The sequence below is a fragment of the Zonotrichia albicollis genome, chromosome 4 (assembly GCF_047830755.1).
Source record: "Zonotrichia albicollis isolate bZonAlb1 chromosome 4, bZonAlb1.hap1, whole genome shotgun sequence".
Lineage (NCBI taxonomy): Eukaryota > Metazoa > Chordata > Aves > Passeriformes > Passerellidae > Zonotrichia > Zonotrichia albicollis.
The window spans coordinates 27261387-27276366 of NC_133822.1; the positions used below are offsets into that span (position 1 = coordinate 27261387).

General features: G+C 48.7%; 1 protein-coding gene across 3 annotated transcripts in view; it reads left to right on the forward strand.

The window, feature by feature from the left end:
- The first annotated feature begins 1186 nt into the window (after positions 1-1186).
- The window catches only part of PARVB (parvin beta), a 50028-nt gene continuing 36234 nt past the window's right edge, over positions 1187-14980 (forward strand). For 2 of the 3 annotated variants that reach the window (XM_026796814.2, XM_074539241.1), the window contains exon 1: positions 1187-1537. In XM_026796814.2, coding sequence (XP_026652615.1) covers positions 1423-1537 — 115 coding nt within the window. In that variant the 5' untranslated portion in view covers positions 1187-1422. The remainder of the gene's footprint in view (positions 1538-14980) is intronic. The other variant, XM_005492750.4, reaches the window with a different exon arrangement.

The following is a 14980-nucleotide window of genomic DNA, read 5'->3' on the forward strand; positions in this document are numbered from 1 at the left end:
TTTCCAGCCTGGTCATGTGTGCCCTCCACTTCCCTTCTGCTGGCACTTGCCCTTGGGTGACTTCATGCTCAGTCACACTGGAAAGCTTGGCCTGGGTGATTTTGGTTTTTGTTTGTTGGGCTTTTCTTTTAGTTGCCAAAGTGACTGTGGAAAAGCAGCTGGAGGTGAGGGACAAGAGTGGGTCTGGGTGACAGAGGGGATTAGCTGGGGTTAACTCTCGAATGAAACTCAGAAAATTGTCTCTGCTACATTCTGCTCTGGATGTGTCCTGCCTCTCTGTCAGGTCAAGCCTGCAAATCTGTCCCATATAAGCTGGGTGTGCAGCTCCTGAGCCAAGCTGTGTTGGTTTGAATGCACTCCTTTGTTGGGGCAAGGGCTGCCAACAGGGACACTGCTGGCAGGAGCACAGACAAAGGTTGTGTGTGACTTTGGGGACCCAGCAGTCCCGTTAAAATCAGTGGGATCACTTCAGGGGCTTAAACAGGACCAAACCCTAACACTAGAAACTCCTCAGGACCTGTTTTTAATGTGTATTCCACAACCCCCTTATCACGCTGCTGTGAAATGATAAGGAATAACAAACTCTCTCTATCCCCCCACTCTCTGTGGGGTCCCAACCGAGTGTCTGGTTTGGGGCGTTTCTGTGCACACACCGTGCCGATGGCAGTAGCAGTGCGGGGACACCTGGGAGGTGGTGGCTTGGCAAACACAGAGCCCACGGCCCCTTCTCCTCCATCCTCCCACAAAGGAGATGTCAGACCTGACCGGCCACATGCCAGGAGGAGAAAGCAGGCTTGTCTGTCAGAAGGGGCGCATGGCTGCTAAATTAGGCGGCACACCTGAATAGAGCCAGCAAGGAATTGCGGTGCCCTGACAAATGGCACACGCTGAGCGTTTGCCTCCAGTTGTGTCCAATTGTTGTAGTATGTGGACTATATAAAACTGTTCCTAAGACAGGATGTCATTTCAAGTTTGGTCTTTGTGTACTTTCAAACCTAACACCACTCTGGTCCGGCTGTGGTGGGACCGGCACTGTTGTTTTGCCGCAATGCTTTTTATCCATTTTTCCTCGCACCCGCGTGGGTCCGGAGCACCAGGCGCTGCGGGGAAGCGGCCCCCCCGCCTGGCCGCAGGTGATGCTCGGGTGGGCTCGGTGCCCGCCCCCGGCACCCGGGGGTGTCCGAGGCTCGTCCCGCCCCCGCCTCCCTCGGACTTCCCGGCCGTGGCAGGGCGCTGTGGCCGCGGCGCTCCCAGCCCGCCCCCCGTGCTGCGAGCGCACACCGCGGGCTCGCCCCGCTCGCTCGGGCCACTGATTCCCAGCTGCTGCCGGACTCGGTTCGGCTCCGCGGGCCCCGCAGCCGCCGGGCGGGATAGGGCCGGGCCGGGCCGGGCGGGCTCCCCCGGCGAGCCCCGGCAGAGCCGATGTCCGCCGCGCCCGTCCGCTCCCCGACGCTGCGGCCGCACAGGATGAAGAAAGAGGAGTCGTTCCTGGGCAAGCTCGGCGGGACCCTGGCCAGGAAGAAGAAAGCCAAGGAGGGTGAGTTCGCCGGTGCGGGGGAAGGAAGGAACGTGCTCGGGGCCGGCGTGACTCGCGGCCGCTCCGCCGGCCCGCCCCGTCCCGGCCCGTCCCGTTCCTCCGCGGGAGCAGCGGCGGAGCCCCCGAGCCGCGCTTTGTTCGGCGGCTCCGGAGGGGCCGTGCTCGCCCCCGAGAGCCACAACGCGGCTGGGCACGGGCGTGGGGGGCGGCTGGAGCGATGGGGGAGACTGGAATCATGGGAGATGGATGGCAGCGATGGGGAGAGGCTGATAGTAGTGGGGGAGGCTGGCAGCGATGGGGGGAGACTGAAGTGATGGAGGGCGGGACATCAGCTCATGTCGCGTGTCCGGGAAGGTAAGCCTAGAACCCTTTTTGTACTATAAAATAAAGTCCTGGTGACCAACGAGACTGTGGCTATCTTTTTCTTGTGGTCTGAGAGCTGAGGACCCCTGAGGGAATGGTTAAGTCCAACCGTGCTTCATTCCAGGTCCGCTTCATCCATAGGCTTTATGTCGGTGTGGGCACTGTGCCCAGAGACACACCCATCCTCCCCACCTCACTGTGAAGGGTTCCGCGTGGGCACACATCGCCCAGGCTGTACCACTGTGTCCGTGTGGGATGTCACTGCTCCTGCTACCTAGGCAGGGGGGCAGGAGCCTTCCCTTCACTGCAGAGAGCCCGGAGAAGCTCCCTGCCCGAGCCCAATAGACCAGCACCTACACCGGGGGCTCAGCCTGTTGCACACCCTGACCGGAGACGTGGACACATCAGTGAGGCCCTCGCCAGGGCTGTGCAGATAGCAGCGTTGTTGCTGTTGAAAAAGGGAGGTGTCTTCTTGCTGGACTTGATAAAGCTGGCCCAGTCCTGAATGCTCAAAGTGTGCCTGACCTCTGGGGATGGTGTCTGCTGTTCTCCCCAGCTGCCCCGACTCACCAGTACTGGTTTCTGTGGAGAAGCTGTGTCTGTGTTATCCCCAGGCTCCCGGCATCTGCCAAGGAAATATATGTGTCCTTGCCCTATGGCTTAACACAACTGTGACTTGATGGCTGGTTAAAACTGGCCTTTAAAACTGGCCTTGGTTTGTCCTAGTGTCTGCTGTGCGTAGGGTCAGGATGTAATTCAAGTTTCAGCTTCCTTTCATCTGACTGTTGAGCATGTTTTGCCTATATTGAGTTTATGAATTGCCAGCAGCATTCAGAAGACAGCTTTTTAATCTTAAAAAACACAATATTCGGCCTTGAAACCTGGTTCAAGGAAATTGCTTCCCTTTCCTTCTGCTGCCTGTTTTGGTGTGGCTTACTGGTGTTTCCTTTGTTATCTATTTTTAATCAAGTTTCCCTGACGTGGTTCTACTGAGGAGCAGCACAAGCAGTTGTGTCTTCCTGAGATGATCTCATTTGCTTTTCAGGAAGATGGTGTAAAAAACTCATCTCTGGCAAGGAGGCCAAGCACGTGCTCCAAAAAAGTGCATGTCAAAGGTGGCTTCAAAGCTGAAACAGGTTGGCAGCTTCCCTTCTTAGGCATTTCAGCCTCAGTAGGCCATGTTCTTGAGGTGGCCACTTAACAGCAGGGGCCACCCGCTGGTTTTGCTGAGTTTGCCTGTGGTTTTACCTACTTGTGTGGCCACAGCTCCTTGTGGCAATGGAAGGGCCTCTTTTGGTCATTGTGCCTGGTACTTGGTGGGGAACCACACCAAAGCCTCCCAGCCCTGCTTCTGTTGGTGTCATGGGGAGGAATCTGCAACACAAGGGGCAGCTTTTCATGAGAGCATTCCTTCCAGTCTGAAATGCCACTGTCTGCAAGCCTGAGGAGCCACTGGTGTGACATTCCCTGGTGCTGCAGGGGCCCAGCCCTTTGTTGTGAAGGGAAATGGCCTTTTTCCCTTTGTGGAGCAGCTCTTCAGTGGAGGCTGTGCCAGCCATGCCTGTGCAATGGGAGTGAGCCAAGGGGTGAGAGTGATGGTCTGGGGGGTCTGCACCAGGGAGAGAGAGAGGCTGGAACATGCCTTGTGGAAGGACCTGGGCAGCCTCAAGAGCAAATTTCAGGGCTAGAAACTAAATTTTTTTTTTTGTTTTTATGTGAGTGTGGAGCAGAAGTAAACTGGAAGATCATCTGAGTGGTGTTCCTTGAAAGAGTTGGTAGAAGCAGATGTGTTCAGCATTTCCCCATGTGCTCAGCCCTTGGGAATTCCTGGCCTGCCTCCAGGTTCCTGCTGGGTTTGCCTGAGGGGACCAGCAGAGGTCAGAACGGTCTTCCCAGAGTAAATCCTGTCCACGGCAAATGAGAATGCTGAGGCTGCCACAGCCTGAAATGATCCTTTCCTCCTCTGCCTCCATCAGCTCCAAAAGCTCCAGCCCGAGGGCTCTGTATACCTTCTGCTTGCTTTCACTGCCTGTCTGTGTATTGCAGCTGTTACTGTCCCAGCTGTGCTCATTCAGTGACCTCTGATGGGGTCTTTGTGAGAGCTAAAATCCACTTATATCAATCCTTTTCATTTTTGTGCACAACTTCTGAGCCATCAGCTCAAAGCTCCTTGTAATGATCTGAAAAAGTTCTCATTTGTGGTTTTCCTTTCATTAATCTCAGGTTGTAAATAACCATGATGTGTGGCTGCTAACAATGAGCATCTAAATTTAATTTTTTTTTTTTTTGCTAATTACTTCATAACTTATTGCAATGCATTTTTGGGGAGAGTTTTTAGGCAGCCTTGACTTGAGAGAAAGAGCAGCTCATGGGGAAGCCGTTTTTACCCTGGTTTCCTATGGAAGGTCGGTGAGTGATCTCAGTGTCTGTTTGGCTCCTCCCTTCCTCTTCCTTCCCAGGAATATTTTTAACCCCTAGTTTGGGTAGAAATATCCCAGGGAGAAAAGTCCTGCTGATTATTAATGCCTGCAGGCTATGTCAAAATGGGTCACCAGTGAGTATAGGAACACGTCGGAGGAGCTCTGCAGTAGGAAAACCAGCAGATGAACTCAATCGTACCATGACAGTACTGGAGAGCCCACTGGGGAGGGACTTGGCCAGAGAAAGGACAGGAAAGGCCATGGGATAGCATGGAGGGAGATGTGTGTTCCTAATCTTACAATCAGTCATGATGCACATCCTTAGAAAAGTGGGATGTGTCAGTTCCAGTGCTCTGCGACCTCTTTGGTTTTTACTTCTCTCCCTGTTCTCTGTTTGGGCCACGTGGAAATGTGCAAATATCTATGTTTGCCTTGTGTTTGCTGTTCCGTGTCTCTGTCTTGGTGTATCTAAGATTTACATTAGGCACTAGGAAGAAATTTTTCACCTTGAGGGTGGTGAGGCCCTGGCACAGGGTGCCCAGAGCAGCTGTGGCTGCCCCATCCCTGGCAGTGTCCAAGACCAGCCTGGATGGGGCTCTGAGCAGCCTGGGATAGTGGAAGGTGTCCCTGCCCATGGCAGGAATGAGATGGGCTTTAAGATCCCTTGCAACCCAGACCATTCTATGATTCTGTGATTTTGGTCTTTCAAAATGTGCCACCTGTTCAAGACCTCCAAAATCTGCTTTAAACACATTAGAAAAATGTTGGGGTGCTGGCAGGGCCCATAGAGAATATGGTTTTTAAGCCAGATGACTCCTTAGCTTCTTTTCAGATTTTGTAGGTTACAGGTAGTAGTACATTTCAACTTCATCTGCAAAAGGAAATTGAAAAATCTGCCCTTCCGTGTTTGTCAGAGTGAGGCTGCTGTACTGAAATAAAGGAGGGGGTTTTGCTGCAAGCTTCACTCCCAGCCTTGTTGTTGCAAAGCTTGATTTTCTTTTCCTCATGACACGCTGTATGGAAGATCTGGGCAGCAGGTGTTTGGCTAAATAAGCTTTCTGTTATTGTATCTGTGTGTGTGTGCATAGCCAATATAGGGGACTCAGTGAGAGAAATAAAATAGAATCAATTGCTTAGTGCTGTGTCTCAGTGACATGATGGAGGGTGGGCACAGGGTTGAGAAATCTGTTCTGGAAAAGTGCATTCATTTGTGCCTGATGAAATCAGGTGGAGAGGGGAGTGAAAGAGAGGATAGCGCTGCAGAGGGCAGGATTATTGCAACAGGAGCTGAGTCTGGGGAAAGTTTTGTGCATTTCAAGGGGGGCTGAAGTGCTGTTCTTGGGATCCCTGTCTTGGTGCTACGGTGAGATGTCCTGATGGTGTCTCACCCCCTTCTTAATTTACTTTCTGCACTCACAGGATGTGGCAGTGAATTTTTAGATTTGGCAGATGGAGAGACAAATACAAAAGGAGTGGGGTCTAATTCTGTTGTCTTGCTTCACACAAGTACATTAGCTGCAGACTGAGAGAATGCTTGGCTGGAGAAGTGTGTCTGTGCATTGTGATGTGCTACTGCTGCTGAAATACCCCCACAGAAGATGACATGAGTGCTGGTTAAGTAGAGGGACTTGCTCTTTAAGAAAGGAATTTGCAGTTCCTTTCTGCAGTAATAGTAGTTATGTTGAAGCTACACACTGTTCCAGATATGTGTGTATATATAGAAAGTCTGTGCAAACACACGTAGATAGATTCATATTTCAACCTCGATTTATTATCCTTTCTACCACTGATTTAGAAAGATCTAAATTTCCAGTTGGAGCCTGTGTAGCCTAATTGCTGCTTCTCCTGTAGAGCTCAGGCCTGACCAGGTCTGGTTGCAGTCTCGGTAGAGTGGTGCTGGTTTGGTTCTCTGTTCTATTCTGGCAAAAGCTGTACTGGGAATATATTTTGTGTTAATATCTCAACTGAAATGAACTTTACATGCACAAGAATTGTGCTTTTAACAGTATCATAACCCCCACATTTTCCTCCTGTAGCTGCACTTAGGCTAGGATGGTTCACCCAGTTCACCCTCAGGCACAGTCTCCTGGTGAGACAAGGGAGTTTGGAATTACAGCTCCAAGTTTTCTTCCAGACAGGATCCAGCAAGACACACAAAATAGCTCTGTAGCTCTTCAGTAGTGTTAAAGGAATGCCTTGCCTTCCTTTGAGGAAAACACGCATTCAAAAGTAATTTTATTTCCAGAGTTGCAATCTTTAAAATAAGATTCATTGTAAGAATACTATTAAACTTCATTGCAAAACCTTAGCAGGATGGTTATCAACACTTCCAGGTTTGCAAAACCAGAATTCCAATCCATTTCTCCCTAAAGTCTACCTTTATTTCAGAGCATTTGTTCAATGACACCTGTTTTAATTTCTTCTAAAGGATTTATTAATTATGACACTGGAGAGAGAGACTTTTAGAAGGAGGCATCTGACTGTGTCCAAGGAGTTTATGGGTGAGACTGATGTACTGCGGAGCTGCACATGGACTTGATGGGAATGGGGGGAGCTGCAAAGTCACAACTCACACAAAGTCTGTGTGAAGGGGGGACTCCTGATCTCACTGGTGAATCTGTGCAGGGACATCAGGCTGTCTTCTGCAGTGCATTATCATCAATACATGAATCTACTGATTGAGTGTTCATGTTGGTAAGAGTTGGGACACTTAGATCACTTCATTAATATACATACATCCTACTGATGTGCACATTGGCAACAGGGCAGTGCAGAAGAGAGAGTATAGTCATGCATGACAGTGCTGAATGCCTTTTTATGTACTTCAAGGACTGTTACAGGCCAGTGGATCTGAGAACAGATGGAGCTGGTGGAGTCTTCCAATGCACTGCTCTGAGCTTTGGATTGTCCTTTGATGTTAGGAGATTTGGGAGATTAGCTGGCAAGCTTTTTTCATTGCAAAAGCATGTCAGAACAACTTGCTGCTAAGGGATCCAGGCTTATGTGGTCTGAGGCTAACCCAGGGCAAGACAGAGTCTGCTGGTTGCAGGAATTGGTGTTTCAGCAGCCACAGCTCTGCTGTTCAGCTGGAAGGAGCTTTGGTGTGTGTGCCTTTTGCACACAAGTTTCACAGTCACGGTTGAGGAGATTCAGGTTTGTAGCTGTGGAAGTCCAGCAGAGCTGCTACTTCAGAGCTGCCCACGTGGGATTTGGATGCCAAATTGCTTTCAGCTTTCAAATGCAGCCAGTCAAGTGTGCAGATCTCTCGGGCATCACTAGAAATCTCAGCCTGCAAGATTCCTGCAGTTGTCTGTCAGTGTTTCTGGGATATGATGTCTCAAAGGGGAATGTGACCATGCAGAGACACTGGTGTGTATCACAAGGTGAAGGAGTTTTCTGCCTCACCTGTACCATCACTGGTTTGTGATCCTTGTCACTCCTGCAGTGCGGGAGGGACTGTATGTGCCTTCTCAGCCCCAGAGTCTTGTTCTCTTTTCAGCCCTCCAGCTCTCTCGGCCCTTTCAGGAGATCTGGAGGTCAGCAAGGAAGAAGGAAAGGAAATTGACCATGTTTCTCAAAGGCTCCTCCTTGTGCTGACCCCTGAGCATTAGAGCAATTGTAACTTCAGCACACTTCCAGGTTCTTTGAACTAACAGGATACAGGTATTTTGTTAGAGAAGCCAACTACCTGAGGGTCATGGAGGTGGTTCCAGAGAGTGATCTGACCTGTGCCAGTGTCAGGATGAGGCTGATGGCACGGGTTCTGTTCTGCTCAGCTCTCACAATATCCACATGCCTTACTCTGCCCAGCCTTGAGCTCTTCTCATGGTGACCTTGGTAGTTGCTTATCCCCACCCTCGTAGAGCCACTGCCTGCTCTGTGGAATGTGCTGTGGGTGTGCACTGTCACTGATGAAGCACAGCTTTTCTGCTCAGGGCACAGCCCAACCTACTGAGTTGTTCACTCTCGCTCACAAGGGATGGTGTGGACTGGCCCTTGCTTTGCCTGGTGGAGGCCTTGAGTCCAGAGGAGGGCTACAAGTATCCAGAGCAGGCTAATATGGTGCAGGGCCTTGAGGGGAAAGCACATGAGGAGCAGCTGAGGGCACTGGGTCTTGTCAAATGGAGGAGACTGAGGGCAGAGCTCACCAGGGGCTGCAGCTCCTCTTTGGGGGCAGCAGAGGGGCAGGCCCTGATCTCTGCTCTGTGTGACCAGGGACAGGACCTGGGGAATGGTTGGAGCTGGGTCAGGGAGGGATGATGTTGGAGTTTGGGAAATTTTCTTCCTCCAGAGAGTGCTGGGGCACTGAACAGGCTCCCCAGGAATGGGCATGGCCCCAAGGCTGCCAGAGCTCCAGGAGTGTTTGGACAACTCTCTGAAACACAGGGTGGGATTGCTGGGGTGGTCTGTGCAGGGCCAGAGTTAGACTTCGATGCTTTGTGGGTCCCTTACATCTCAGGGGATTCTGTGATTCTGTGGTGTCTGTAGCATACCTGTCTCTGGTTGGTGTCATAGGCTGCATCAGCAGTGGTGCCTTGCTGAGGGAGGTGTGAATTGTTGTGAGGAGGATGGAAGTGGAAGGGAATGAATGGGAGTGTGACCAGTAGGAGAGCACTGCTTATCCAGGGCTTCTGCCAGGCTGCCTTCAGGAGGGGTTCCTGAACCTGATTGCTGGAGCTCTGCTCAGGACAGGCTGCTCGGTGCCTGTGGGCAGGGGGTCTAAACCAGCAGCTGTGTTTGCCTTTGGGAGTGGGCACAGCGCTGATGGGAAGGGGGAACAGAAACCTCTGTGTTGTACAGCTAATAGGCCAGCGGCCAACTGGTCTCTCCAGGGTGAAGCATATTGTGCTCAGGTGCAGATTGCCTAATTTGTACTCTTCTGATAGCCAAGTAGAAAGCTGCAACCTGAAATTCGTGACTTCTGTTGTGTATGTCTGGTTTGGCTGGAACAGGATGATGGGAAACACATGGTGTCAGCCTTCTGTAGTTTGAATCCAGTGAAGCCTTGCTCTGAAAACCAGATGTGGAGAGAACAGGCACACCTGGCAGCACGTACTGGGAGCAGCGGGTCTGTAGGCTCCAGGCCCTTAAATCACTGTCACTTCCTCCTGGAGGAACAATGGGGCTCCTAATTATAAACCCTGTACACTGATTTGTTTCCTTGCACTCTCTGCAGACCTCTCCAGAGCCCTTAGGCTGAGAGGGGAGACCATGGGATGAGAATCTCATTTTGGCTTTTCTGGTGGTGAGAAAACTGGGAATTCAGTTCTGCCTCTCAATGATTGTTTCTCCAGGTCAGAAAAGGTTTCTTTATAATCCCCTGTCTGGCAATCACATACAGACTTTTATGAAAACTCTTTTCAATGTATGCTGCATGTTGGTTATAAAACAAGCAAACTGTTCTGGCTCCTGGAATCCCAGTTCCTTCTTTAGTACTTCTTTCATTGTGTGGTTGAATAATAATGAAATCCACTGAAAAAAAAAATAGTGTATTTTCCATTATAGCTGCCATATGGCCTTACTGCTAATTTTTAATTAGCTGTGGGAAGGTTGCATACACAGTTTATTTGGAGTAAGGAAGGAGACAGAACTGGATGAGGAGATGTCTGTATAGAGGCATGGTATCATGTCTCTTTGAGTGTCTTTAAATAGAAGAATGTGTAATCCTCAGAAAGTGTTGTTCCACTAGGTCTGTTTGGCAGATGCATGCATTGGTGCCATTAAACAGATGTAGACACTTCTGTCATTTTAAAATAGAATAGTGTTGTTTACTCTCTGGCTTGCCTAGTCCAGCAGATGGATCTGGAGGCTTTGCAAAACTGACAGGATTTTCTTCAAAAATGATTGGAAAAAGTAACCACTAGCACTTCCCACTTAACATTCTCCCACAGGAGCAGGATTATGAAATTGTACCTCAGGATTCCTGTTTGCCTTCTTCCCCATGTGTGGCTCCTAGTATTGTTACAGTGAATTGGTTCCACTGGAAAAGAAGGCATGGTAACTCTGCAGAATTTGGTCTGACAGGAATCTTGATGCTCTACTTTGAATTCTGGAGTTAAGTTGCATAAGATTATCAAGTCCAATTGTTCCCACAGCACTGCCAAGTCCATCCCTAAATCATGTCCCCAAGTGCCTACAAATCTTGTAGGTACCTCCAGCGATGATGACCCCAACACTTCCTAGGGAGCCTGTTCCAGTACTTGACAGCCCTTTCAGTGAAAACATTTTTCCTCATTTCCAACCTGAACCTCCTCTGGCACAACCTAAGGCCATTTCCTCTTTGCTTCATCATTTGTTCCCTGGCAGCAGAGCCTGATCCCCCCCAGCTGTCCCCTCCTGTCAGGGAGTTGTGCAGAGCCAGAAGGGCCCCCCTGAGCCTCCTTTTCTCCAGGCTGAGCCCCCCCAGCTCCCTCAGCCCCTCCTGGTGCTCCAGCCCCTTCCCCAGCTCCGTTCCCTTCTCTGGACATGCTCAGTGGCTTTTCTCTCATGAGGGGCCCAAAAGTGATTCCAGGATTTGATCTGCTCCCTGGCCCTGTCTTCCAGCTCAGGGGCTGCGTACAAGGAGAACAACCAGTCTGATTGTTAAAGAGTGAGGCAGAGAAGGCATTTGTACCTCTGCCTTTTCCTCAGCCTTTTTCATTATGTGTCCCCATTGCATGCAGTAAAAGGTGGGATTTTCCTTAGCACTCCTTTTGCTGCAGATGCATTTGTAGAAACATTTTTTATTGTCCTTTACCAGATTAAGTTCTAGTTGGGCCTTAACCCCCTTAATTTTCTCCCTGCATAACCTCATGCCATCCTTGTAGTCGTCCTGAGTTGCCTGCTCTCCTTTCAAGGTGATAAACTATTTTCCTGAAGAATGTCCAGCCTTCCTGGACCCATTTTCCCTTCAGAGCTGCCTCCCAAGAGAGTCTATCCCTCTTTGAGACAGATGTATCCCATGTCTCACCACCAGGCTTTGTGTCACGCAAACTGATCCATGATAAAAAAAATCCAAAATTCAAGACCCTAACCAGACTTTAAGCCAGGTATTGATCTGCTGGCTCTCATAGTTCTCTGCAACTGGAAGCATAGGTAATGAAATTAGGTAATTAAATATGCTTGTGTAATGAAGCCATATCATTGGGAAACTGGATTTTAATTGCATCTAGGACGTCATGCTGCAAAATGGCCCTGCCGTGCCAGGAGCAAACCAGATGTGCTGTCTGTGAAGCAGATCTGATGCTGTCTACCACACAGACTGTGGCTGGGTTTTATTTTTGCATGTGGAAGGGAAGAAGCTGTTGTGCCTGACCTAACCTAATGCAGCAACAGTCCAACTTCAACCTGAACTTTTTAGGTCCTTCCAAGGAAAGTTTCTCTGATTATGTTCTCCTATTTTCTGAGTTTCTTTCTTTTTCTGAGTTTTTTGAGGGTCCCATTTTAGGAAAGAGACAGATGGTAATGGAAGATGAGAGGGACTGGCCTCCACTCTCTGCTGTATGGTTGAGGGAAAAAGTTAAATATATGTTTCCATCTGATTAAAGAAATTTTAGTGAGGGACTTTTCTTGCTGTGAATGGCATTAGATATAGGTGCCATGCTACCCAGAAACTTGATGGACAGCATTCTCAGTGGAGTGCTTAGTTTGCTGTTGATCCAGTGGTTGGTAAGAAGTCTCTCTAAGACTGCAGACACAATTTCAAACTGTCTGAGCTGGGGAATTTCCCTCTTGTGCTGAATGCCCAGGAGATGGGCACTGTTGTTTCAGGGGGTTGGGTGGTTTAGCGTGCTGCAGCATAGCTGACCAGGTGATCCTCTGTGGGGAATGTGTAAGATTCCATATCCATTGCAGTCATGGACAGAGAAAGAAGAGATGCAGAAGACGAGGGAGGAGATCCCCTGGGCTACACCTGTGTTGTGTGAGTTCTTTGTCTCATGTTTTGGAATGTGTCCTGTTCCCTGGTTTGGGACTGACATGTAACTAAGCTTCAAAGTCTTTAAGATGTCCAGCACCACTGAAGCACCACCTTTCTCTCAAGCCACAGGGCCTGGTGTTACCAGTGCAAAGGCTTTGAAAGGGACCTCAGAAAGCTCTAACTGCAAATCCCATGACAGTTTGGTGTGCTAAGTCAATGAACAAAAATAGCAGCAGGTCTTTTTGATACTTGGTGAAATGTGATGTTTTCTTGTGCTTTGGACTTGTTTTGATTTGATTCTTTGGCTGGCTCTTGTTTCATGATTGCATTTTGATATCCCTTGAGGGCTGTGCTTGGGAGGCTGGACTGCAGAGTCAGTTGAAGGGCTCCACTCTTTCTATGTAGTCTTCAGCAGCTCCATTAGGAAATTCTGGGGCTATTTCTGACTTAAACCTAGCTGAGTAAAACATCTAAATGCTTTTATGGCAGCCACCATCTCCACTGTACCTTCCCTTCATAGGCTGGCTTTTATCTGGTTGTGGGCTCTGAGTTCCAGGCTTTTATTGTGAGATCTGAAGTGCTTTTCACTGAAGTGCTTGTCTTGACAGGCTCCCTTGCTGCTCAAAGCAAGAAGTAAAATAATTTTCCTCATATGACATATCTGGAAAACAGTGAGAAAACTCCCGTATATTTTGTAGCTTTTACTTACACAGGTCTTTCATCTCAGTTCTAATACACTGTTTTACTGCCCTGAGTGCAGGGAGGACACAGGAAAGGTAGAGCTGGACATGAGCAACCTCGGGATATGGTACACTGAAAACTCTGTTGAGTGTTTAGTGTAAAGCTTCTAGTTTGGAGTATGGCCTGTCCCTCCACTGGTCCTCTGGTATTTGCTAGCAAACTCTCAATGTGTGTGTTGCAAGTAGAGTTGCTGCATTGGAAGTGTTTTTCAGGGTTTTCCTTGTCTTTCTGGGTGACATTTGGGCAACTGCAGCACTGAGGCATGTGCGCTTTTTGTGGTCTGCAGAACCATTTATCTTGGCTTGTTCTTCCTGTAGAATCATGTTCCACTTGCAAAATAGTTGCTTTTTTTGAAGTGCAAGTCATATCTGCAGCCTCCTTTCCATTCCCCTGGAGTTTGGCTGTTGAGCTCTGTCCTGTCAGCTGTGGAAGACGGAGCCTTGCTGCTGCTCATCATCCTGCCATCACTGCCTTTAGAAGTGAGTCTGTTCCTCTGTACTTCTCTTGGCATGTCCAGAAGAACAAACAGCATAAAATGTTCTCATATTTGCGTAGTAGATTACTTGTGGTGGTGGTGGTGGTGGTGACCTTTTCATTCCTCTGTGCAAAGGATATGGGGAGAGCAGGAAGATAAGGCAGGTGAAACTGGCTTGGCAGATAACTAAGGGGGGTTCACTCACTTACCTACCTACAAACAAAGTGCCAAACCATGTGGAGGAGGTGGAAGAAAGTTGGTGGAGGAATGGTAAGCTGGTCACTTGTAAAACATGCTAGCCTGAGCTGCAGTAATGACTTATTTTGAAGCTGAAGTGTTCTGCTTGATAAAGTTTGCAGGGTTAGATGTGGGTGTGAGATCCAGAGGTACAGCTTGTAGGAGGCTGTAAACTGAAGTGCCCTTTTCTCCCAGATTTCTTCAGATTTCTTCTTGCAGAAGACAAGGGCTGAATGAATGGGTTGGGTGTCTCTATTCCAGAGTAGTCCTGTTAGCTCTGCTTCTGACAGCTTCTGCTGTCTCTCCTGTGGTGGTTTGCTTTCACTGGACCCATTAAATGTGGATACCTTAAGCAGTGAGTTGATTCTGGTTTCTGAAGTTGCTTTTGGCTAAAAGAGGGTTGTTGTTGTTTGACATCTTGTGGAAATCAACCTGCTTCATTTGGGATCTTGGACTGAGTTCCTAGACATGAGGGTGCTGATCCTTCAGCTGCTTGTGGCCTTCAGCTTTGGTTGTAGGAGTGCACCAAAGCCTGAGAGAGTGCTAAGGACTTCCTAGGAGAGCACAGCTTTTCATGGAAAATGGATGGCAGTAAATGGAAAATGCCTTGATGGTTTTCTGCTGGGAGTGGACGCAAGACCAAAATCTCTTTCAGTCCTTTTCTTTTCTTACCAGACTTTGTCTTTCCCTCTGCTCTCATATGTCAGATTTGGCTCCATATCTCCCCTTCTGCTGGAAGTTGTTCTGGTGCTCATGCAGTGTCCTTGGGAGAACATAACCATTCACCATTATTTTGTGGGGAGAAATGACCCTTTCTGTGGAGGGAGGGAATTATAGCTGGGAGAGGCTGAAAAAGTACATTTTCCCCATTTTCAAGGAGAACTTGGGTGCAGGGGGAAGAATGTAGCTTTCTCTGGCTGTTTTTAGGGTTTTCTTTAGCTTTAATTTTTGCCTGGCTTTTCCCAGTCAAAAAGCTTTGGGATTGAAGCAGTCTATTCAGGACAAAGCAAGTGCATGTCCTGGAGTGTAGAAGGTATCTGCTGTGCATCCTTGAGGGTATCCATCTATTATTATCTTTTTAAGTGTAACTTTACAAATACTTTAAAACACCATTCTTGTCCACACTGGTATTTCTGCTGTCTGGGGTGGAGTGAGCTTGTTTGTTTGTTTGTTTTTTGGTTGGATTTGGTAATTTTTTTTGTTTGGTTGGTTTTTTGGTTGGCTCTTTTAATTAATTTTGCCCAGCATTAATGTTTGTGTGTCTACACAGTGAAAATTAACATTATATTTTTTTCCTCTTTCTTATCTGG